This window comes from Cyprinus carpio, chromosome A18 (assembly GCF_018340385.1).
Source record: "Cyprinus carpio isolate SPL01 chromosome A18, ASM1834038v1, whole genome shotgun sequence".
Taxonomy (NCBI): Eukaryota; Metazoa; Chordata; class Actinopteri; order Cypriniformes; family Cyprinidae; genus Cyprinus; species Cyprinus carpio.
Window position 1 is genome coordinate 11,882,052 of NC_056589.1, and position 25,312 is coordinate 11,907,363.

At 34.9% G+C, this 25,312-nt stretch overlaps 1 protein-coding gene across 3 annotated transcripts in view; it reads right to left on the minus strand.

Moving 5' to 3' along the window:
* Nucleotides 1-25,312, minus strand: part of tcf25 (transcription factor 25 (basic helix-loop-helix)) — a 119,286-nt gene that overhangs the window by 82,459 nt on the left and 11,515 nt on the right. For all 3 annotated transcript variants that reach the window (XM_042775019.1, XM_042775018.1, XM_042775020.1), the window contains exons 4-11: nt 21,967-22,094; nt 21,536-21,601; nt 18,390-18,472; nt 11,893-12,023; nt 11,362-11,461; nt 9,332-9,425; nt 9,051-9,143; nt 8,802-8,907 (exon numbers count right to left, since the gene is read on the minus strand). In XM_042775019.1, coding sequence (XP_042630953.1) covers nt 8,802-8,907; nt 9,051-9,143; nt 9,332-9,425; nt 11,362-11,461; nt 11,893-12,023; nt 18,390-18,472; nt 21,536-21,601; nt 21,967-22,094 — 801 coding nt within the window. The remainder of the gene's footprint in view (nt 1-8,801; nt 8,908-9,050; nt 9,144-9,331; nt 9,426-11,361; nt 11,462-11,892; nt 12,024-18,389; nt 18,473-21,535; nt 21,602-21,966; nt 22,095-25,312) is intronic.

The following is a 25,312-nucleotide window of genomic DNA, read 5'->3' on the forward strand; positions in this document are numbered from 1 at the left end:
ATTTCAACATGACACATGAGCCTGCATTTATTTAATCCAAAATACAGAAAGTTGCATTTGCTAAAGCAGTAATATTGTGAAATATTTTTACTATTTAAAATAACTGCTTTCTATTTGAATATATTAAAAAATTTAATATATTCCTGTGATCAAAGCTAAATTTTCAGCATCATTACTCCAGTCTTACTCCAAGTGTAACAATATACACTATACCATTTAAAAGTTGGGAGTCAGTATTATATATATATATATTATATATATATATATATATATATATATATATATATATATATATATATATATATATATATATATATATATATATATATATATATATATATATATATATATATATATATACACACACACACACACACACACACACACACACACACACATATATATATATATATATATAAACTTATTTAGCACGCAAGTGATGATAAATACAATAATCATGTTAGAAACTATGCTGTTCTTTCAATTAATAAAAAAATCATCTCTTTTCAAAATTAGTAGTAATAATAATAATAATAATAATAATAATAAATGTTTTTTTGAGTAACAAATCAGAATATTAGAATGATTTCTGGAGGATCGTGTGACTGGAGTAATGATGCTAAAAATTCAGCTTTGAAAGTCAGCTTTGATTGTTCCTAATAAACTGTTTAACTGCACTCGCAAGTGAATCTCAAGTTATTTTGTGGGATAATGAAATATATTCTAAACCATTTATTTTGTCCTCACATTCTTTCTTGTAACTGTTCCCTCTCAGTCACTCACCTGCCTGAAAGGTTCATTATGCAGCTCATTATGTGGGTCTTTGTCTTCTCAGGTGTGAATCACACAAATATTCATGATAGTTGACGCCTACTCACATATGCCATTTTGAAACAAAAAGTGTCTTAGAAAATGCAATCTATTGTTTTCTGTGAGTGAGTAAACTAGATGATTTCACATCATTTTGAAGCAAACATTCTAGGCTACAAGCTCCAGGATTGACAGGCCTGTGAACAAATGTTCTGTATGTGTTTTATGACCTTATTTCAGTGACTTCAAAATTGTAGTTTTTTACTAACCACACAAAAACGTTGTTTTCTCATGTACATACATGCTATTTACGTATTATTGTAGCCCAGTTTGTACTGATTACAGTGTTATTAGACTTTAGCCATGTATCTATTTATAAGCAACTGACAAAAATCAGGGGATGTCAAAATTTCTCAGGCCCCCAAAACCCCCTAGACCTCAGAGGGTTAAAGTCATTCACGAAACTACCACCAAGTGGTGCAAAGGGACAGATTGCAAATTGACTGTAATTACAAAATTTTGTTTTGTAAACAATGTTCAAATAACAAAATAAAACAACAATATTATAATATAACTTTATAACATCCTCAAATTTACAATGAGAGTCAATTTCAAAAGTGGGTTCATGTAGACTACAGTATACGCATCAAAAAAATTAAAAAAGGCTCTTTGCATTTTAGGGTTATTAAAGTCATTATGAAAACCATTTAATTTGCACAATTTCCTTATGTTGTAATATTATTATTAAGGGGCATTCATTTCAATCTACAGGCTAATGAAAGTTTTTGAAAGAAAAATCTTGATCTTGGCCGTTGGCTGCAGGTTCATAAGACTATTCGAGTCGCAATTTACAGACACACACCAAAAATAAATAAATAAAAATACCTGAACAAAATAAGCTGTGAGAAATCAAGATTAATGGGCTAAAACTGTGACATGAAAAACACCTAGAAATCCTACAAAAAGTAGGCTATTAACTTGGAATGTTTAGATTGCATTTAAGGAGGTGTGCATTAGACTATGTCATAAAAAATAAACCGACAGAAAAGGTGGCTTATTGTTGAGTGTTATAGTTCCAACACATATTATGGCACTATAGTCACATTAATGTCACAATGAAAGGCTTGAAAACTTACATTTAATAATTCTCTGATGTATTTCAGCAGGTCACACAAACTTATTCGTTATCTATCATTTTTTTTAACATTTATTCCCATATACAGAGCCCATGACATGCCGAAAATTATGTCCATGAATTGAGAAATTCATCACTTTTTATGGTTCCTTTGTATAAATTAAAACATGTTTAAATCATATTAAACCATATTTTATATAATAATAATAATAATAATAATAATAATAATAATAAATAATAATATAGCTGCAAGCAGTGATTACTGGGATTCATGGACTTTAAGACCTTTAAGGTGGTATGCTTTTAGGGTCTAGAGAGTCTAGAGAATAGTACTTCACTGATTTTGAGTTAAACTCCGAGGACTAGTTCACAAAAGTAGTTTTTTTAAATAATCTCTTATATTTAATTAACAGTTTGATTGACAGCATTAGTCCCAGAGGCAAAGTTGTTCAGAATAAATCAATATGATATGAAGATCTTATACAAGAATACATGAACATTATTTTTTCCTGGGAATTTGAGGTCATTTTCTATACAAACATTGTACTTTTGAGGCCTTTTCAACTGTTATAGCGCCACCTATGGTCTGATCTTCATGAAACTTTGCATGCTTGTTAAGAGTCATCCGACACGTTTTCATCAAGTTTTGTGAAATCGAGTTTTCTTTAGGTTTTATAGACTTTTGGGTATATTTGGCCACACCCCTTTTCAAATGACCCCATTATAGCTAACCAAAGGACAAAATTAAATTTTTTTTTTGATATTGATCTAGAGAGTCCAGAAAATGTTACTACAGTGGTTTAATTGAGATTGAGCAAAAAACCTAGGACTAGTTCACAAAAGTAGGTTTTTAACATACTTGTGAATATTTAATGAATGATTTGATTGACAGCATTAGTCCCAGAGGCAAACTTGTTCAGAATGAGAAAGGTTATTTTCTGTACAAATATTGTATTTTTGAGGCCTTTTCAACTGTTATAGCACCACCTATGGTTAGATCTCCATAAAATTTTGCATGCATGTTCAGAGTCATCTGACACGTTGTCACCAAGTTTCATAAAAGTAGGGTTTTAACATATTTGTGAATATTTAATGAACGATTTGATTGACAGCAATGGTTCTTGAGGCAAAGTTTATCATTATTAGGAGTTCTATCAAATGATATGCATATTTTGTGGATGTGTTAAACACCACGTGATTACTGAGCCATAAAACTCGTTAACATCAGCTAGTGGCCGATTTCAAAATTCTTACAGACCTTTAGGGCCTTGAGTTGAACATGCCCACAGAGATTCATTCTGATTGACCTCCATTAACCTTGTCAAATAAGTGCTCAAAATTAATTGGCCAATGGCGACCATGTTTTTTGAGATACACCAATGTCCTCATTGGAACTTGTGCCACTTTGAACAAAGACACTGCATTCCAATTTGCAAGTGGTTCGGACCATTGGTTGCATAGTTTTAGCCATATATATATATATATTTTTTTTTTTTACCGCTTAAAAACGCCACCAAGTGGGAGACCTGCGCATTTTATTTTAATTTTTTTTATTTCTCCAAAGTTTTAGCTCATACACATGTGTAGTGAGTTTGGTGAAGATATCTCATTTCATTCACGAGTTATAGCCTTTTGCGTAAAATTGGTCCTCTTTCGAACTTCCGAACATTTTGGCGCCCCATTGCGACAGGGAGTCGAAATTTCTTTTTTTTTTTTGGATAATTATTGATATTCACTGTCCAGAGAATATATCTTCAGTGGTTTGGTTCCGATCGGGCAAAAAACCTAGGACTAGTTCGCAAAAGTAGGTTTTGGACATCATTCAATTTGCGGAAAAATGAGACCTCCTAGACCCAAAATCAGAGTGACCGTTTTTAATTTGGCTTGACTAACTTTTGACCAAGTTTCAGCTCTCTAGGCCTTACGGTTTGGGCTGCACGATCAGTTTTACTGGAGAAAAATAATAATAAAAAAAAAATTCTTACCATTACAATAGGGTTTCAGCACTACGTGCTTGAACCCCTAATAATAATAATAACAATAATAACACGGTTTCGTATTTCTGCATTCGTGAGATCGGGGGAATCTGTAAAATGTTAAAAAAAAAATAATAATGATAAATAAAAACTAAAATTAAACAACAGTACAACTTAAGAATGTTGTCATTTAATTAAAAACAACCCCTGATTCACAACATTCATTTCCAAACGCAGAAATCGGGTAGATCTAGGCCCTAGCTTGGCCCAACTGGCTGGCAGCTTACCAGTATCCTCGGCCTGAGTCCGACTGGAGCCTGTCTCTTTTCTCTCTCTCTGGCTTCATGTTACACAGCAGCTGTTGCAGCCATTAACATAGTTCAGTTTTGTTTTTAAAAGTTTCATTCATTTAATTAATTAATTAAGAAAAATGTCCGGCACATTTTTTGTTTAAATTCTTTTCTTTTTTTTTTGTGAGAACAAAGCAGAAAGCAGCTGACAGCAGAGTTGATTACGTTTGATCAATTTAACCTCAAATCATCACGACTTGCTTAAAATAAAATCTATGGATATAAAACACTTCAAGCATATTAGAATGTTAGTTTAAACATTTAGATAAAAGTGTGCTGTTAGGCGTAGGATCTAAGCGGAAAGTGGAAGCTGAAGCGTGCTTAATGCATGGAGGCGCCGGCACGATCACTTGCATTTTATTCTTCAGTAGAAACAACCTGAAGTACGCTTTAATTTTTGCTCATACAGATAAAGACTAATACTTCACTCAGAACTATAAATGGTCTACCCTTATTTTTGTGTGCACTCACAATAATCAACAAAACTTTGTGATTTTGTAAAATAGAATAAACAGACAAGATGCGCTTTTTGCCGTCTCGCTCTGTGTGAGCAGGGGAGCTCTTGCTGAAATGCAAGGCTCTAAAATCAGGTGCATTTTAGCTTTGCCATGTCCAAAACTGATGGTTTATATTCACAATAAGCTACAGAATACATGTAAGACTGAATCCATGAAGGGCTAATAAGGACAATAAGACTAATAATGTATGATTGCAATTTGGTTCATATTTAAGAAACAATTTTTAAAAAGTCGTTATTATTACAGCAAAAATGTGTTTTTGTTCCATTAATAATTTTATGTGAGGTTAAAAAAATAAACCGTGCTTATCATCTGTGCTATAAGTCAGTTTTGCTGTAGGCTATTCATCAAAAGCAGCATCAAAAATTTGCGTGCTCAACGGCAGTCCAGTTCATTATGAAAAAAATATATACTATAGGCCTTTATATTAGGCCTATATAAAATAAGCCAGTGGTTCCCAATCCTGGTCCTGGTGAACCCCCAACACTGCACATTTTAGACCTCTCCCTATTCAAACACACGCGATTCAACTCATCAGCTCATTAGTGAAGACTCCAAGACCTCAAATGTGAGTGTCATATAAGAGAGACAACAAAAATGTTCAGCGTTGGGGGTTCTCCAGGACCAGGATTGGGAACCACTGAGATTTGAACAGGCTTCCTTGCACTATAATAAACAAGAATTATCTGCATGATGCCACTGTTATTTTTATTATTGTGAACTGAGATGAATGAAGAGCGTGTCTGTCTTGCATGCTCAAACATGCAATGGAAAACTGAATTTGCATCAAAGCTGCAGTCGTTTTGGCAATACAAATGTAAAAATATCCAGCGACAGGTTTCCCGAGTCGTGTTTTTTTTTTACAGTAAAATAAATATATAATGAATGCAGATGCACAGTTCGCTGTTACTATTTTTTTTCAGTATTGTCACTGTATTGACTGAATTCAGTCCAGCAAAGCTGGGTGTGGAAATAAAGGTGTGGATCGTTTGCTTTTTTTTTGCAATTGGCATGCAATGAAATACTCAGGAGATGTGAGAAACTGTCCTGAGACTTCATGTAGGCCTAATCATTTTTAGCTTCATTATTGGGCAATGTAAAAATATACTGCAGTAATAAGAAACTGTCCTGAGACTTCATGTAGGCCTAATCATTTTTAGCTTCATTATTGGGCAATTCCAGTTATGGGCTGACATTCGCAGTCAAAACCTGAAACATAAATTCTCACAGAATGTATTCATTAACAATATATTGAACCATCTATTTATATCTATATTTATGCAAACACGTAGAACAGAACAGAGATGTCTAGAGGGTATTTAGGGCTGCCCCCTGTGTAATATTTTTCTAGTTACTAATAGTCGGTCATTTGTCATTATTCAACTAATCACACTTTTATATTAAATTAAAGGGTTACTCCACCCCAAAATACAATTTTTGTCTTTAATCACTTACCCCTATGTCGTTCCCAACCCGTAAAAGCTTCGTTCATCTTTATGAGATATTTTGGATGAAAACCGGGAGGCTTGTGTCTGTCCCATAGACTGCCACGTAAAATACACTGTCAAGGTCAAGAAAAGTATGAAAAGCATCATCAGAATAGTCCATCTGCCATCAGTGGTTCAACCGTAATGTTATGAAGCGACAAGAATACTTTTTGTTCGAGAAGAAAACAAAAATAACGACTTTATTCAACAATTATTCTGTCTCTCCCCAAATCACCGTAGCTCCATTTGGAAAACATCTGCTGAACGCAAACTGCATACTCTCTTTTGTGTCAGCCGCGCCACAAGGATACGTTTTCTATGTGTATTTACGCTTTGATTTGAAAGAAAACAGCGCATCCCTGCAGCACAACTGACACAGAAGAGCGTATGAAGTTTGCGTTCAGCAGGTGTTTTTCAAAATGGTGCTACGGTGATGTGGGGAGAGACAGAGGAGACGAATTGTTGAATAAAGTCATTATTTTTGTCTTCATTTTGTATAAAAAGTATTCTTGTTGCTTCATAATATTACGGTTGAACCACTGATGGCAGGTGGACTATTCTGACTATGCTTTTCTGGACCTTGACAGTGTATTTTACTTGGCAGTCTATGGGACAATCACAAGCCTCCCGGTTCAACCAAAATACCTTAAATTGTGTTCCGAAGATAAACAAAGCGTATTTACAGGTTGGGAACGACATAGGGGTAAAGTGCTTAATGACAAAATTTTCATTTTGGGGTTGAGTATCCCTTTAAGTCTACTAATCCATAATGAGCCTTAATATATTCCGCACTCAAGCACACACATTAAGTTTGCCACAAAGCACAGGCAGAAGTATAGCCTAATAATTATGAAAAAGGAATTAAAACATTAATTATTAATAAACTAATGTTTCCTTGTCGCTGCAAAATGAAATTCACGGTGCTGACTCTCATCTCCAGAGTAGACTGGATGCGCCTTTAGAGAGAAATGTAAATGATTCTAAGACGTTTATCAGAGTACACAGCAGATGTTTCCCAGATCTTTGGCAGACGTCTTACAGATGTACTTGTGCTGTCTAGCTAGTTGAGAAAATATATATATTAGGGAGTGGAAATGGCCTACAAGTACATCTCTACAGCCATCTGCCAGTGGTAATTATCTTTTTTTATTTTTAAATAATGTTTGCTTTCCTACATAATGAAACTTTTAGCTTTATAAATGGGGGCAACCTATGGAGGATGAACAAATATCGTCACATTAAAAATAACTTTCAAATTCGGTTATACTTAAAGCTTTGAAGTGCTGGGAAAAGTTATAATCACTCGAAAACATTAGACCATTTCTGCCACAAGTTGTTCCTGTAGTTTTACTATGTTAAATCCATGGTGAATGGTGGTGAGATGTGTTTATTGAACAATTTTTTTCCTGGTTTCCACATCAGTGGCATTTGTTCTGATATCAGCTTTAACAGAATTCTGTCCAGAATCTGAATGCTTCTCACAAGATTTCACAGAGATGTTATTGATTCTGTGGTGAATTCGACAGCTTTCTTCAATGTATCTCCCAGCGAAGTGTATAATATGTTGCGTGATCGAGATCAACCCGTGGCTCCAGCTCGAGCAGATAAATAGTTTGTGCTGTGTAGCCCAAACGAGTAGCACGGATTCGTTCCGCTTTGGGTTCGTTTATCCAATGTAGCTCTTGTAAATCGGTCATGGTGAGAACGCAAGGCTGTTCATTCCATTTTTTGGAACGGAGAAACAACCTTTCTTTGACTGAATGCGCATTGCGATGATGTCACGGGACGCCTCTTCGCCCAAAATCTGTGGAAAATCTGCGGCAATTACAAAAATGTGCGAACTTTTGCGAAAATTGCGGAGTTTGCTTGGTTTTAAGATAAATTCAGCGATTGCAGAATCGCAAAATCCTGGAGGGACTGATCAGGGAGTATTTGCTTTCATTTGAATTGGTTCGTTTAAAACTCTAAATTTGCATGTGTGAATAGGCCGATTAATTATTTTAACTACAGTGTTTTTCTTTCATTTTCTGCCGACTGCAGCCGTCAAATGTATTGGCTAGGCAAGGCTGTTTGCAAAAATGTTTTGATGCATTTGCTTGATAACTTGTGGTTAAAGTGCCACTCAGTGGTCAAAAGCTGCAAATGCACTTTGCAGACCTGGCAGCGGTGGTGCCTACCGTGGTAGAAAGCACACTTTGGTTGGCCACCTACTGTACGATCAAGCATAGTGGTGGCAGTGTGCTGTTGGATGGATGTTTTGCTGTTTCAGGGCCTGGGCAACTTTTTTGAGGGAATAATTGAGGGAAACATAAACTCTGCTCTCTACCAGAATATCCTAAAGGAGAATGTCAGGTCTTCGGTTTAAGTTGAAGTTCAAATGCAACAGGATTATGCATTAAGACAATAATCTAAATGATAGCAGCAAGTCAGCCTCTGCAAAATGAAAGTTGTGGAGTGGCCTAGTCAAAGTCCTGACTAGAACCCAGTTGAGATGTTGTGGCAGTTCAGTACGATAAGTTATTTACCTCCCATTCCTCATAGAGTCGGATGAGAGTGGTGTACTCGCGACAGCGCAGGCACAGGAAGTCAAAGATCAGCAGCATGCAGAGAGGGTCATTATCTGGATCCAGACTGGAAACATATTTAAAAAGTTTTTTTTTTTTTAAATTACCTTTCATGTTTTATACAATACATCTGGCTGACTAGCCGTGGATGATGGATTTTGTCTTATGAATGTGATAAATTTATTGTATTAATCTGATGTGGGCTGGTACCTCAGAATCAGTTTGCAGTACTCCAGGGCTGTACGTGGACAACCTCTCTTCTCCAGAAATGTCATATGCTTGAACAGCACTAAATAAAAGGCCCTGTAGATACAGAAGAGAGTGAGAGAGATTTCATGAAGAGTTATGCTTTCTCTTAACGGTGCTCCAAAAAAAAAAAAAAAAAAAAAGATGATTATTAACAATATATATGTTAATACCAACAAGAATTAGTGTGCAGCATATCTTTCTGGGCACCTGCAACAAGATAATGACTGTAATGAAGGTCTCACCTGTTCTCTGGTCTGCGGTAGTCCAGTCGACACGTGCCTGACGTCAGGCTGAATACAGGGTGGAATGCACACTCAAAACTATATAAAGCCCTTTCTGCAGAGACAAACAAAACAAACAAATGCTGTATATTCCCTTATATGTTAAACACATCATCATCTCTTCTATATATCAAACCCCATATCTGGGTCTCATGATGTGTTTTCAAATACACATGCCAAACATCTTCCCAAGCTTGTAATGAGAATCATTTATAAAAGTCAGGGTAGCACCATGTTTATTTTTTGACAGGAATGACAACAAAGCTCTAAGCAACAGAAGTTGAAATGCACTGTTATTTAACATACCTAGTGTTCAGTTGACAAACAGTCTTTCCGAAAAAAAAAAAAAAAAAGTTAAGCAAACAAAAACACCATTAAATTACTTGAAAATTACATGATCTAGGACCTTTATACAGTGCATGCCACTGTAAAGACTAGAGCCCGACCGATATATCGTTTTGCCGATTTTATTCAGATGCGTGGAGGGTGGCATTCGGGAGGGCTCCCCAAGCTGAAGGGATCCCCCGAATTTGGTGGAGTGTTCACAAAATAATGACACCAGCCAACACTTTCACTTGTTCAGGCAGCAGCATTCAAGTGTTGTCTTATTCGACCATATGTGCCCTGCGAAGTGGACTTCACATGATATTACGCCATGATTCCAGTTCCAAGGGAACATACACGTTACATTCAAAAGGCATTAAAGTGTGCAAGACGAGAATTTAAATTATATTTATTTACAGAGCTATATTATGTCACACTTCACACTTCTCTAGTAAGTTTAGTCTGTATGTGAAGACAGTAGCCCGAAGTGAATTAAACTTCAACGGAATAAAGTGAATAAACTTCAACTTTACTGTTCAGTGCACTGATGTCAGACACATTTTGGATAATAAAGTTTATAGTTAAATTATTAAATGCCCTGCCTCCATTACATATCTTTGTCACGTCATTATAAGTGTTTGATTACCACATTAGTCAGCTGACTGGTACTGTACTATAATATACACAAAGAATATATTATTGTAATTTTATGGTTGTAAAATATAGTATATACAAGAAGGTGATTGTTATTAATGTGTTTAATTGTATTAAACAAAATATTTGAGATCACAAATACTGACGACTGGGATGAGATCTGGTTGAGCTGCACTAGAGAAGGCAACGAGTGCTATCACTATGTTGGAGATATGCTAGCTTTCCCAAGGCAGACAAACTTAGAGTGGTTACAATCATTCGGGTTTAAATCGCGCTCAAATTGATTTGATTTTGACGCGGTTTTACACTGAAGCTCACAAGTGGCTATGGTAAAAAGCATGACATTTCCTGAGCAGGCGCAAAGTGCTGCCAATCACAACACACACTGGCCCAGCCAACCAATCACAGCACATTTCATATTTCAGAAGGCGGGCCTTCATTTGATACAGGAACTATTCGAGCCGTTCATGCCAGACTGGGGAGAGAGGTGATGTAATAATGTAAAATATGTGAAAAATAATGTGTTTTTCCAACAACCTAGTATGAGAGCCTGTTCTAGTACACACCCAAAACAAAATCAAGACTTTGTTAAAGAGCATAATAGGACCCCTTTAAACATTTATGTTTACAAGGTAAAACAGTGGGTTTTTTTGTTTGTTTGATTTAAACCTTTTAAATTAACTTAAAATATTACATTTGGTTTATCAGAAGGTAAACTCCTTTGTTATGACTCACACTATTTTCTTGAATTCTACCATAATCAATAAGATTTGTTTTCTTATGTTTACTTCTGAATGATATTTTGTAGTACATAACATTACCATTAAAAAAAAAACAACACTGGACTTAAAATGTGCTACAATTTTTTTGTCTATGCCCTTAAATATTATTTTAAATAAGGATTACAAGTGCTACTAAACAACGTACGCGTAGAGCCCTGCAAGCTTTTCAGTAAAATACTGTCTCACACACATCCCTGGTCTCATATTCAGTGCATCAGTGTACTTCCTCACCGATGAGATCTCTGGCAGTCTCTTGATCTTCTTGTATGCGACATACATCTGACAGCTGCAAAAGTGAATCAATGTGGTACGGGTTAAGTTGCAGGAGAACCTGAAGAAAAACAGAGAAACAGAGTGTCATCATACATAGCTAACACATCTGTTACTCGTATCTGTGTGTATATATATATATATATATATATATATGTATATGTATATGTATGTGTTGTATATATATATATATATATATATATATATATATATATATATATATACAATACATATATATATACACTATATATATGTGTGTGTGGTGTGTGTGTGTGTGTGTGTACACACGTGTGTGTGTGTGTATATATATATATATATATATATATACAAAACATACATACATATATACATATTTCACACTCATATATGTGGGTGTGTGTGTGTGTATGTATAAATATATATATATATATATATATATATATATATATATATATGTGTATGTATACAAATATATAAGAAAACCAAATAGTTTGTGGTTAACAATAAAATTACCACAAAGTTATTGGGGTCCATTGACTCAACCGCATCAAAAAACTTGAACTGGACTTGCTGATAGTCACGATTATGTTCAAAGGTGAAGTGCTGAATGCCATCTTTAGACTCCACTAGACTCATGGAGATACCTAAAAGAAGCAACGACAGTTTTAATGGAGTTAACATACCAAAGATTCTCACAAATGCACTTCACAGCTGCTCGGTGCTCACAACAAAATTCTCAAATATATTAACACACTATTTTGTTAACATGGAATCAAAAATCGAATTAAATGAAGTCACACAGGTCATTTAATATCCGTAATTAAATTAGGGCTGCACAATAATAAATAATGACAAAATTCATCATCTTCTATAATGTGCAACACATATGCTGTAAACTGTGAACAAAAAAAAGGTTTTGGACTGACCCTTTACTTTTCTGTATAGTAATGGTCCTACCTATAAGCTATACGAAAATACTAAACAAAAACAACATGCAAGAAATATACATTTGTTGATTTTAATTATTTTAAGTTGTTATAACAACAAAACTGTCTCTTTTGCTCTTTTGTCTTTTTCTCTCATTACATTAAATTCAGACTGCAAACTCACAACTTGGATAAAGCAATTTCTTTTACCTTGTAGAATGCAACATTTAAGTACTGTTAACAAACCAAAAACCATTATGTTCCAGTACTTTTTAAAGAGAACTTTAGGGTTAGGGTTGGGGTAAAAAAAATCCATTCTCGGTTTTCGATTCCCTACCATAATAAAGGCAGCAGAAAATGATCTTTAAAAAACAAATAGAAATTAAAGATATAAAGTGGAAAAATTCTGTCAGTGCCATCTTCACTATTTTGAGCTTTCAAAAACAAAAGGTCCACTAGTTAAACCACATGTGCCAAAAAAGTCCATCTACACTCAGTCAATAGAGTATACTCTGAAGGGCTTGTGTGCTCAACTGTGTGGTAGATGGAGCAGGATGGAAAATGAAGTATACCCAGGCCATTACGGCAGACAGCTCTGATGTGTGTGTTGATATTCATTACATTTCAAGAATAGTATGTGCCTCAAAACACCAGAATATGCAAAAAAAATGAGTAATAATACTACATGCATTAACATATCAACATCAGTGTTTCCCCTGCCATTATATTAGGGGGTGCCCCTCGAAGGTCAAGTTAATTTTATTTTATTTTCTATTAGTGGTCGACCGATATTGTTTTTTTACAGCCGATACTGATGCCTATATCTTGGAAAGCAGGGCAGATATAAAGCCGATATAACTGTATTTATTTTAATTAATATTTAAGAAATTTTAAATAATTTGAAAATGGATTTAAAAATTTTTTATAAAATAAACATACTTACACTTTAAACTTTTTTCACAAATAAATAAATATTTAATAAAAATATAATTAAAAAGTAAACACTGTAACTGACAGGCCACTCTGTAATCTGGGAAGTCTGTGTGCATTGGGTTTTGGGAATCATATTTTTTTTCCAGTCGCTTGCTTCATTCCTGAACGAATCAGGGGTTCGAAAGAATCAAATGGATGAATGATTCGGTGATAAAATCAGTGACTTGCCGCCACCTGCTGCAAGTTTTAGTTTCATTTTTAAAGTATCTTTTCAGTTATTTAAATGATTTAATATTTCTATATACAAAATTTTAGATTTAACATTAATCTGAACATGAATTTATGGATTTAAGTGCACTCATGCCACCTCTGAGCCACATTAAATGTCTGAAAATATATTTACAAGCCACGTGTTCTTCTGTGCCACCTCTGTACAAATTAATTTTGTTAATACTGATTTAATTTTTCTTGTAATTTATTCTTCTTATTCTACTTGTTCTTATTCTGTCATTTTAATTTTAATTTTTAAAAAACTTATAAAATATATACATTTTTAAATTTGACATATAAGATGACATGCTTTTAATAAAGTTAGAAAAATGTCACTGTAAGTCACTTTAAGGACTCAAATATCACCTCGTAATGGTAAGGCTATTGTTTTTATCACATTTTTGATTATTGATTAGAAAGTGCTCCTAAAAAGAAAAGTAAGCGTAGAGCCCTGAAAGTCCCGCCTCAAATGCATCGGCCAAACAGAAAAACTTATTGGCCAATGCCGATATTTGAAATATCGGCCGATATATCAGGTATGGCGATATATAGGTCGACCACTATTTTCTATATAGTGCCAGATCACAACAGAAGTCATTTAAGGTTACCTTTCCTATAGAACAGGCAGAGCTGGGTAGTAACGGATTACATGTAATCTGGATTACGTAATCAGATTCCAAATCTCAAGTACTTGTAATTAGAGTAAACTACTTTTTAAAATACTCGTAATCAGACTGCAGTTACTTCTTTATGGATTACATGATTACATATAATTTCACAATGGTAATAAGTTGTTCACAATTAACTGATTCTCCTAAGTTTCCTTTTTTAACGTTTATATTTTTTCCTAATAAACCTGCCGCTTATTCAGGCGGTTTTTCAGGCGGAGAGGGGGAGGGGTGTCAGAATCGCGCTCAGAAGAAATCAGCAACATGATAATGGAAAATAGAGGGGAACGCAGCCTTTAATCACTGATGTACTGACATCATTTTATTTTTAAAGAAAGTCATGGGAAAATGTCACTGTTCAGTGTAAGATCTGCCTACCACGGATTAATTTGCTGTCCACGGAAATCTTTGACCTAGCAAAGTTATTGCTGGGAATTTCATGTTCTTTAATATATTTTTTGTAATGTTGATTTTTCTTCATTGTTACTACCTTATGCACTTCAAAGCCCCGTCCACGTGGAGATGCGTTTCGCTGTATACGCATACATTTTGTATCGTATAGTTGTTTCGTCCACACTGATCCGGCGTTTTGGGAGATCGAAACCGATATTTTTTAAACCGGGTCCCAGAGTGGATAAATTCGAAAATGCCGCCTTTGCGTTTTCATGTGGACCACAAATCCGTATATTTTCTGAAACGATGACGCCATCAGCCCACGTCTCACCCCTAGTCAAACACTGCTACATCACGTAACAGCAACAAAAACATTAACAAACACTGAACGATTGTCTTTTTATTAACTAACATTAACACAAATTAATAAATGTATTGTTCCATGTTCGTTTGTATACCGAGCGCAAGGTTTATGCGCATAGTCCATGTCTTCTCCGTTCTTAATGTGTCTCTACGGCAGAATTACAGCGCCACATGCTGGTCTGGCATGTGTACTACAACGTTTTGTGTCTTTTCCTCATTGTTACTACTGTATGCACTTAAAATGTTTTGAGATGGATAGAAATGTCATTTCTGTGTGAATTTGGTCTTTTTCAGAATTCATGTTCACAATGTAATTGTTTGATGTTTTTCATTGATACAGTCATATACACTTCTAGGGTTTTTTTTTTATTTTTTATATTTGACCTAGCAGGGATATTGCTGTTAATTTAATGTTTTTCAATATTGTTTTTTGTAATGTTTTCTAAATTTACTTAATTATAAGTAAATATGCTTTAAAATCATAAGATGTGATTTTGTTTTATTCAGTGTTACTAGCAAACACTAACAGCAAGGTACATTAGTGTTAGTATTTTTTTTAAGTATTAACTTTCCATACACTGCACTTGAAAAAGAAGCTATTGTGGCTCTTGTTGGTGAATTAAATATATATTTTTTGGAATATATTTATTTATTTATTTATTTATTTATTTATTTATTTATTATGTCAAAATAGCACAAGATTAGACTAATTCATTATATGTGATATCAAATAAGGGTTAGCACAAATGTAATCTAAATGTAATCCAAAAGTAATCAGATTATGTTACCAAAAATGTGTAATCCAAGAGATTATATTACTGACTACAAATTTTGTCATGTAATCTGTAATCAGTAACTGATTACAATTCATAAGTAATCTACCCAGCTCTGAGAACAGGTCTATACCTTGTTCTTTTATTAAACAAACTAAATAGCCTTATGTTATTTATCTTATTTACATGATGCCATGTAATTTCTGTTTCTACATGGTCACGCGTTCGCAATTCTCCTCTGCTCTCTGTATCGCGCACAGGCAGGTCAGCACAGATGAACACAGACACATGCGCGCACACACAGGTGAGCACACTTCCACCAGCAGACAGAGAGCACACGTCAGAAAATATATGTCACGTCAACCACCTCAATACACTCACAGATGTATGTGTGATTGGCTAAAATGCTCAACGCTGCAATGCTTAAAATGTGGAAAAAAAAAAAATCTTTCATGCAGCATATGCAGATCTAATCTAAATTTCACAACCTAGACTTTTTTTATTATTAATTTTGTGTTAATTATTTTAGTATAATTGTTGCCATTTTTTGTTTATTTACCACATAAAAGGGGGCGCCACGCCCTAGGGCTGTCAAAAAAAAAAAAAAATCTAATTTTAGGTGTGCATCAGGCAGCCTTATCAGTGGCACATGAGATGTGAAGACGATGTAATGTTTTTGTTAGCCTATCCAGTTGAACCCACTAGATGGGGCACTGCTACGTTGTTGTCAAAATATTGGAGAAAGAGAGACCAATCAATGCGGTAAAGATGTTGTTTTTGTCAAAACCGAAACCAAGCTGTTTACACAGAAAACATCTTCATCGCATTTTTCTAGAGGGACATCTTTCACCGCTGCACTCGTGTCTCACCCAAGAGAGTTGCATGTTTAGAAAGCTATGTAAAATTAATGCAAGTTCAACTTTTAAAAAAACAAGTCTTGAGACTTTATGGCGGTTTTCCCCATCCCACTGCATCTCAAGTTTTTAAATGAAGAAAGTACTCTTTGTGATTGATTTTCGGTCCTTTGTATTAAACTATACATATATGCATGATTCTGTTTTGTTTCTAATTGTTTAAGCAACTTTATTAATTATATATGGTAAACATGATTTTAAACATTATGCACTTTTTTCAAAGATAGTCGTGTTATTTTATTATGCGTTAAAGAAATGTGCATAATATTTTGCTTGATGCACCCCTCTTGTGGCCTCAGGAGAGAAGCTAAAAGCTTTTTTCCCCCTAACTGAAATTATGCCTTTTAAATTTGAATATAAATAATATTTAAGTAAAATTTGAATTTAGTTTTTCAGCCATTTTGACAGCCCTACCACACCCCGTGCTAATTTTGCCAATTCCATATATATTTGTGCCCCAAGCACTGTTTGATTCCTGTAGATTGTATCATCAATTAAAACATGTTATTTAAAAATGTAAGTCTTTATAGCCATGTAGGGATATTCTTAGAGCAAAACAGTGCCATGAAATATCAGCCTTTGTTGTAGTCATCTCAAACACTCAACAGACTGTCCAAGATGCCCACATTAATACAGTCTTTGAAACCACATCCAGTGCCAACATTAATTCACTAAACAACAAAACCTATTAATCCAAATTAATCCTCACGCTGTGACGTGTATATTTAGATCTCTTTCCTTTGTCATAGTTTTCCCTCCACTAGTTTCAGTACATTTACATTTAATCATTTAGCAGACGCTTTTATCCAAAGCGACTTACAAATGAGAACAGTAGAAACAATCAGATCAACGAGAGAAACAACAACGGTATACATGCTATGACAAGTCTCAGTCAGTCTAGTACAGAACACGTAGCCAGGGTTTTTTTTTTTTTTTTTTTTTTTTTTTGAATATGATAGACAAGAAAAAGAAAGGTAAGCACTAGTATTAGTTGGTTAAGTGCAGGCAAAAAAGATGAGTCTTTAGATGTTTTTTAAAAATGAGCAATATGGTTGTAGCAATATGGTCTGTGAAGCTTAACTGATGATCCATCACAACTCCTAGGTTTCTGGCTGTCCATCAATCCACACCATATATTTAGATCTCTTTCCTTTGTCATAGTTTTCCCTCCACTAGTTTGTTTTCTAAGCTACCAATCCCTCCACACCAGTTTCAGTTTTTTTTTTTGATTACCTTCCCCATGTATGTAAACCCTGTGTCTTCCTCAGTTAAGGGTCTGCTATTGTTTAGCGCCCATGTGGTTGTTCTTTTCTCCCTGTGGATTTATTATATTACTTTCTTGAACTCTATTCCTTCGCCGTGCGCTTTATACTGGACAGACCGTGACATGCGAGTGAAACAAGCCACACAAACACCCCGTGAGCCCCTGTCATATGAAAGAACACATCTGTGTTTTACTGTGAATCATCCCCAAATCCATCACCGACCCAACCTATAAGCGATACAGGTGATCATTTAGGGCCTCGAGTAATCATTTTAAAAAAAGCTACTGCCGGACAAGGATTACTTGTTCTCCACTGACAAAATGTAAAATTTGGCATATCATGTCCATACTGGTAAACACCCTTTTCATGATTTTGCCTTGGGCCCCACAAACCCACAGGTCGGCTCTGCCCAAATCCTACACACTGATACAGCAGCAGCTCTGGGTGATATTTCTGAGCACTGAACAAACATTCTGGTAAAATATGAAACTGGGGCAGGTCTGACCTGGTCGACTGAAGCGGGGCCATGTGTCTTTGAAAATAGTCATCCAAGTGCACCGATGAAACTGCCTCTGTCTCTGTTTTGATCTGAATATGGACACAAACAAACAAGAAAGCATTCAGAATTGCAATTCTCAGGCTTTATTCACGGAACACAAATCCCATTTGTTTTTCAAGAATTATCTTTGGGACTTACACACCATCAATCATTAAGTGATGAAATTAGATCCATTTGTTTAGACCGTGTTCAATATCTGGTGTTTGATTGCTATCCACTTGTTAAGTTGTGACGTAACGAATGGTATCACTTTATAATAACTTTCCTTTTTTTCTTTTACATTTTTAATATAAAATGAAAAAAAAAAATAAAAACCAAAAAAAATTAAGCACTTTACTTCACAAAATCAATTAAATAACTAAAAACAAAAAATAAATATCAACTCACTTCACTCAGTCATTTATTTACTTTATAACAGTAAATAAATATCAGTTCTGCATATCAGTTAACAGGCACATAAACGTGCAAATAATTGATATTGGTAATAAAAAAAAAATCAATATCGGTCGATCACTAGTCAGCAGAATGTCTAAAGTGGACTTTCTAAATCTATAATGGAGTCAATAAAAGCAAAGCTTTTCTCTTCAGATATGCTGTTCTTGTTGTTATGTATTGCTGTTATGTTTATGTCTTTAGCAAGAATGTAAATTCTCTTAACTAATCACCTTTTGCTCAGACTTTGTCACACCAGCTAAAAGTCCAATTCCCATAAAGGTACTAAATGTTAATAGTAAACTTTCATAAACACTAATGATGAGTAGTTTCAACTTTAGATTGGGTACTACAAAAACATGAAGAAATAATTAATAAATGACTTGTAAAGATGTGCAAGTAGTAGAAGTCATACACGCCACAAAAAAAATGCAAATGTGTCACTTTTCACAACATTTGTAAATATAAAAAAGTGCATCAGATGATATATAAATCATTTTAATCAGATTTTTATAAGCATTCAAATGCATATTTATAAATTAATCAGTGTATAATATAATTTGCAGATTGTTAAAAGTGCATAATCATATATAAATTGAAAGTATAATACAATTTCTAAACATTGTAATTTACATTAAATAATGTTCTGTTAATCATTATTTAATGTTCAATAAGTTCATTAGTAAACATTTACAAGCACATTCTCTCAAATTTGTAGCTATTGAATATAAATTGACCAAAGATCTGTTAAACATTATATAATATTAATGATTTATAAATTAACGTTACTATACAAATGACTGTCTAAAGTGAGTGTATATTAATACTGTTTCCTATATGTTTTTGGCATCAGATATACCATTTGGACCTGGAAACAGTAACACACGCAATGTTACACTTAACAAGAGGAGAGCAATTAGGCAGACATCAGCAGAATGGTGAACTATTTTCTACACTTGGTCAATTCATGTGCTTTCATTAACTTGATATCCATCTCAGAATAAAAAAAACAAAAAAAAAAAACAGGTGTAAATTGTCTTCCACAACACATTCAAGACATACTGCAATAGGGCTGTGCGATTAATCGAAATCGCGATTTGAGACGTTGCTGTTTTGCTAATCGCAGAGCCTGCAATGTGGAGGCGATATTACTCTGTTCCAGAGCATATGCATTACTGCCTTGAGTGGCAGCCTACCTAACCAATAGAGTGAGCGCACCTCCATTCTCCCCAATCAAAACTACCACAACCAAAAAAAAAAAACACCCCAAAAAAAAAATAAATAAGATTAAAAAAAATCAGTGAGCGGGAGAGAGAGAGAGAGAGAGTGTGTGATTATGGTGTCTACAGGGTCAGATCGATAGTTAGGCAAATTACTACTAAAGAAAAACTTATGTAATATAAGATTACTTCGGCTTCCAAATGACAGACACCAAACAAAAAAAGGTAACGTTAATTTGCAAGAGCTGTCACAACACATATCAAAAGCTTCCTTATCGGTTCTACTTTCAGTACTTGACAATAAAAGATACATTCTTAGATGTTTTTATTAGTACATGAACAATATCTTGCACATTTTATCTCCCCAACAGATGCTAATTTGAAAGAAGTTTATAATGCATGTTTCGCTAGGAGATGCACACAGCCTGTGTCTCGTAATGCTCATACTCATCCTCTCTGCCGTCTCATGCGGCTCCGCACCGCACGCCTGTCTCCATTAATAGTCACACATCTGGCAACATTGAACAAAATTAAACACCTAGACGCACGTGCCCAACCTGTGTCAACTCGCGCCTGGCTCCATGTATAAAACAAGTGTAAATTCAGTCTGACTGCTTTGCTAATTTCACTTGGATGAAATGAAACATTCAGCTCATTTTCCACTTGTTCTTAAAATCCCAAATACTTAAAAATGAATAAATCAGCCTATGTAACCCATGTAATACTTTAATAAATGACTGAAGTAATACAGTTCTTTATTAACACGAAATAAACTAATCTTTCCTGTGAAATTCAATAATTAAGTAGGCCTAAATTCTGTAGAAGTAGTAATACCATAATAATATTCCCTGCTGAAAAAAAAAAAAAAAAACATCAGAACCCCTCCCAAAACACAATAGAAAATTTAATTGATTTAAGGGTTATAATGGGAATTATATTGGCTTTATCGTAAACTATAATGTAGTCTACACTGGTATTTGATGGATTCTATTGGTGGGACGTAATCTGGCAGATGGGAAACAATAGAACAACAGTAATTCCTTTTGGAATAATGCAAACCGTAAGAATTTCTGTGACGGTTTCTGTTGTTTTTTAAAGCAGGGTAAAGATACCAATACTGTGCTGCACACCATTGACAATATTAAGCTGAAGCTTGTCTTTGCAAAATTAAAATCGCAAATCAAATAGCAATCGCAATATCTTTCAAAAAAAATCACAATTAGATATTTTCCCCAAATCACACAGCCCTATACTGCAATCTGATATTTCAAACCACTTCAGGATATGGTTCGAGACTTGGACATGTGCAAATGGATCTGGTTGTTCAAGCCACATACTGTATACAAATTATACAACTCGCCAACTTTTGGATAAAATGTATTTAAGGAAAACTACCCGAAAGTAAAAACCATAAAACTGAAAATAATACTATGGAATTACCTCTGGTCTCCCAGAACAGCCCGAGCTCCAAAATATCTCTTCAACTCTGTCTCTGGATTCAGATTCCTTTATGACCCAGAAGAAAAATAGATCATTTGAGATTAAATATTTGGGCAACACTTTAGATTAAAGAACACATATAAACTATAAACTGAGAGTCTCAATAAACTCCTGATTTGCTGCTTATTGATAGTAAGGTAGTTGTTGTAGTACTGTAGTTAGGTATGTGGTAGGCATAAAAGATCTAGCATATGGTAATGCATAATAGACATTAAAATGTGCTTTGTGTGTACTAATAAACAAACAATTTGCTAGTAATATGCATGCTAATAAGCAACTAATTAATAGTAAATAAATAAAAGTGTTAGCAATATGTCTTTTACATTTACTACATTTGAATGGCACAGAATTATATCACACATGCACCTCACCTATGTTCTACGTACAGTACAGGTCTGTTTTCAGTGGCGATGTGGTCTGCGCTCTGGTATGACATGCCTTTTTTCTTCTCCAGAGTCTCTAAGAAAGCATCAATATCATCTCCCACACTCAAATCGTCCTAACAATCACAAACCACACAATAAGTGAATTTTAGACACATTAGGCACATGATAAATGACCCCATTATAATAAACATCGGTACTTTTGGAACACTGCATGAATGAATAAATATGGGCACTTTTGCAACACTGCTGCAATGAATTTAGAGGATCAGGGCTACATTACCCAAAAACACTGCAAGCCTAGATAGATTGTAGAAAAATTGGTGCCAGTGATTCCCAGTTTCTATGATGTAGCGGAGTTTAGAATTAGGCTTGCTGCAATAGACTGTGCTAACGGGATAACATTAGCTGCGTTTACATGGACCCTACTAATCCGATCGTAATCCAGATCAGACTAACATTTCGATCGGCTTTATAAGGGGTAGTTTATTCCTTTAGTAATCCGTGTGAGAGGACATGTAAACACTTGATCGGATTGAAAACCGATACTGGAAAGTACTGTGCATGCGTAATGACGTAGAACTAGCATAATGACGTAATGGCGCGCGGGACGAGGTGTTCTTCCAGATGAATAAAGTGTCATAAATAAGTGTCCTGTCATTATAAAACACCCCTTTCACTCAGTGTATGTGAAATGGAACAGGACCACGTCCCACCAGTCCTTGTTTAAGACTCTTTTCAACAGATGACTAGTTTTGGGTGCGGGAAGGGGCACTTTTACAAGGTTTTTTTTTTTTAAGTAACGTTAAGCAGCACAGCAGTTCATGTGCTGGTCGGTCGTCATCTAATAAGGACCCGAAGTAGATAAATATCATGTGTGCTTTTTAAAACAGTATGCGGCAGCAGCGGGAAACTCTGTATATTCATACAGTGTGCACGTCAAAAGAGTAAATCCGATCAGAAGCTTGTGACATATAAACGCGCATATCAACCCATCACTTTATTTAGCGTTCATGTAAACACTACGTTCGGATTCGTAAATCAGAATGAATTCATTCCAATGGAAGCAAAAAGTGTCCATGTAAACGCACCTACTGTTAAGCCGCAACACCTGTTACGTCACTTGCCCACCGCGGCACCGACCCACACCGTCGTTTTGATTTTTTTTATAGTAATTTAGTTCAGTAAAAGAACAGACACTACAATTAAAAACCGAACACGGCTTCTCAATGCAGCGTGCCGAATGACAGTCGCATGACAAATCAGTTTTTATTTATCCAGTGAGGAGAGTGAGTCAAGCTGACTGAGAAGACGATGGCAGATGATTTAGCTTCTAAACTAAATGCAAAAGTACCTGTTTGGCAATATTTTAGATTTTGAAAAGTCTGTTGACTTTTGCTGTTTATCTAAGGTGATTTTGAAAGTTTTTTTAAACATGTTTCTTAATTAATTGGTTCCACAGTGTTTGTTGATTTTTACTTTTTTTAAACTTTGTGTAATTTACTTATTTTATTTGACATCAAGTTGTATGCCGTGCCTCCAAGCTTTCTTATTCATTTTGCTAATAAACATTCTACGTTTCTTATTTCTTTGGATATATATTATACATGTTTACTTATTTCCAGTTTTGTATACCTATTTAAACTTTATGCAAGTTATTTGTTATTTTATATTAGGTGTATTTTTATTCATTTTGTTAATAAAAGTTCTATGTTTTATATATAGGCTAAAATGAGTTTGATGTTGTATTTTTTTGTTGCATTTAAGCAATTGACGCCGAATTGCCACTAATTCTATTATGCCCCTTTTTACAAGAGGTAAAATAGTTCTCTGATGTGCCCAGAGTGTATGAAGTTTTAGTTCAAAATACCTTACAGATAATTTTTTATAGCTTGTTAAAATTGCCACTTTTAGGGTATGATCCAAAACACTCTGTTTTCATCTTTCCCTTTAAATGCAAATGAGCTGGTGCTCCTGGAGAAGAGGGCAGATTTTCGAAAGCTCAAGCTCTGGCAATATAGAGCTAGCCTTTGCAAATAAACACTCCACTATTAGTACAAGTCTGTTATCTTCACAGAAAACACACTCGGTTTAAAAGTCAGTCATCTGATTGTACTGTGCATAAAAAAAAAAAAAGCACTTTATGAATTACACAAACGGGAGCATGGCGCGATAAAAATAACTCATGGTGCCATACAAACTTTATAAGCCCCACTTGTGATTATGAACTCGACTAATTACAGCGGGCGACTTCACATTGCTTTCATATGCGATTTTAAGTCCTACATTCCTATTTACAATCATTCTGGTAGCACGTGAAGGCAGCATAAGTGAAAACAGACAGACAATGGTAGCTTTAGCAATATTAGCCCTACAAAGTGTCAAGAAGCTCTTTCAGAAAGGCAATTTGGAAAACTAAAACATGATACTTCTTCTGGAGGTGTAGCTGGATCACAAACAGTTGGCACTGGTCCATCCTTCAACGAGCAGCTTTTGTGCAAAACCTGCTTTATACTGACCCTCATTCACAAAGCAGTCTGGTGTAAAATTATTTGCGCAGATATAAACGTATTTCAGTAGAGTTGAGGGAGCATTTTCTTCTAAAACAAAATTAATCCACCTTGTCTTCAGCGGCTCAGATTTTTGAGCTATGTGGATTCATACATACAGCTACAGAACACCTAAAGTTCTTGGGAGACATTCTCGTCAGTGCAGCAATGGCAGACTTTGCAAAACTCGCTGTGAACTCGCTCAGGGCGGTTCTATGTTGACATTCAACATTCGTGGTCGGAGCCTATGGCTAATGTGATGTCACATTATCACAAAGTCGGAAAACCGGTAGTTGGGAGAAACTGCTTATGATTTATTTGCGCAGATATAAAAAAAGTGAGGAAAGCGAGGAAAAGGGGGAAATTCAAACGAACTAAAAACTAACAATTGCTTTACAGCAAATTGCCACAATTGAAAGTGAAAGTAAAATGTGCATGCCGCTTTTACAAGCTATTTAAAAGCTTAGGAAAGCAAGGAAAAGAGGGAACGCCCCCGCCCCCACGGTGATACCAGTATTATCGATGTTTTCACACATCAACACCAGGCGACAGATCCTTTTCCTATTTAGCGCCCAAACTCTGGAATAACCTACCTAACATTGTTCGGGACACACTCTGTCAGTTTAAATCTAGATTAAAGACCCATCTCTTTAACCTGGTTTACACATAAAACACTAGCACATTTCTAATATTCAAATCCATTAAAGGATTTTTAGGCTGCATTAATTAGGTCAACCAGAACCGGGAACACTTCCCATAACACCCGAAGAATGGCATCTATGCTA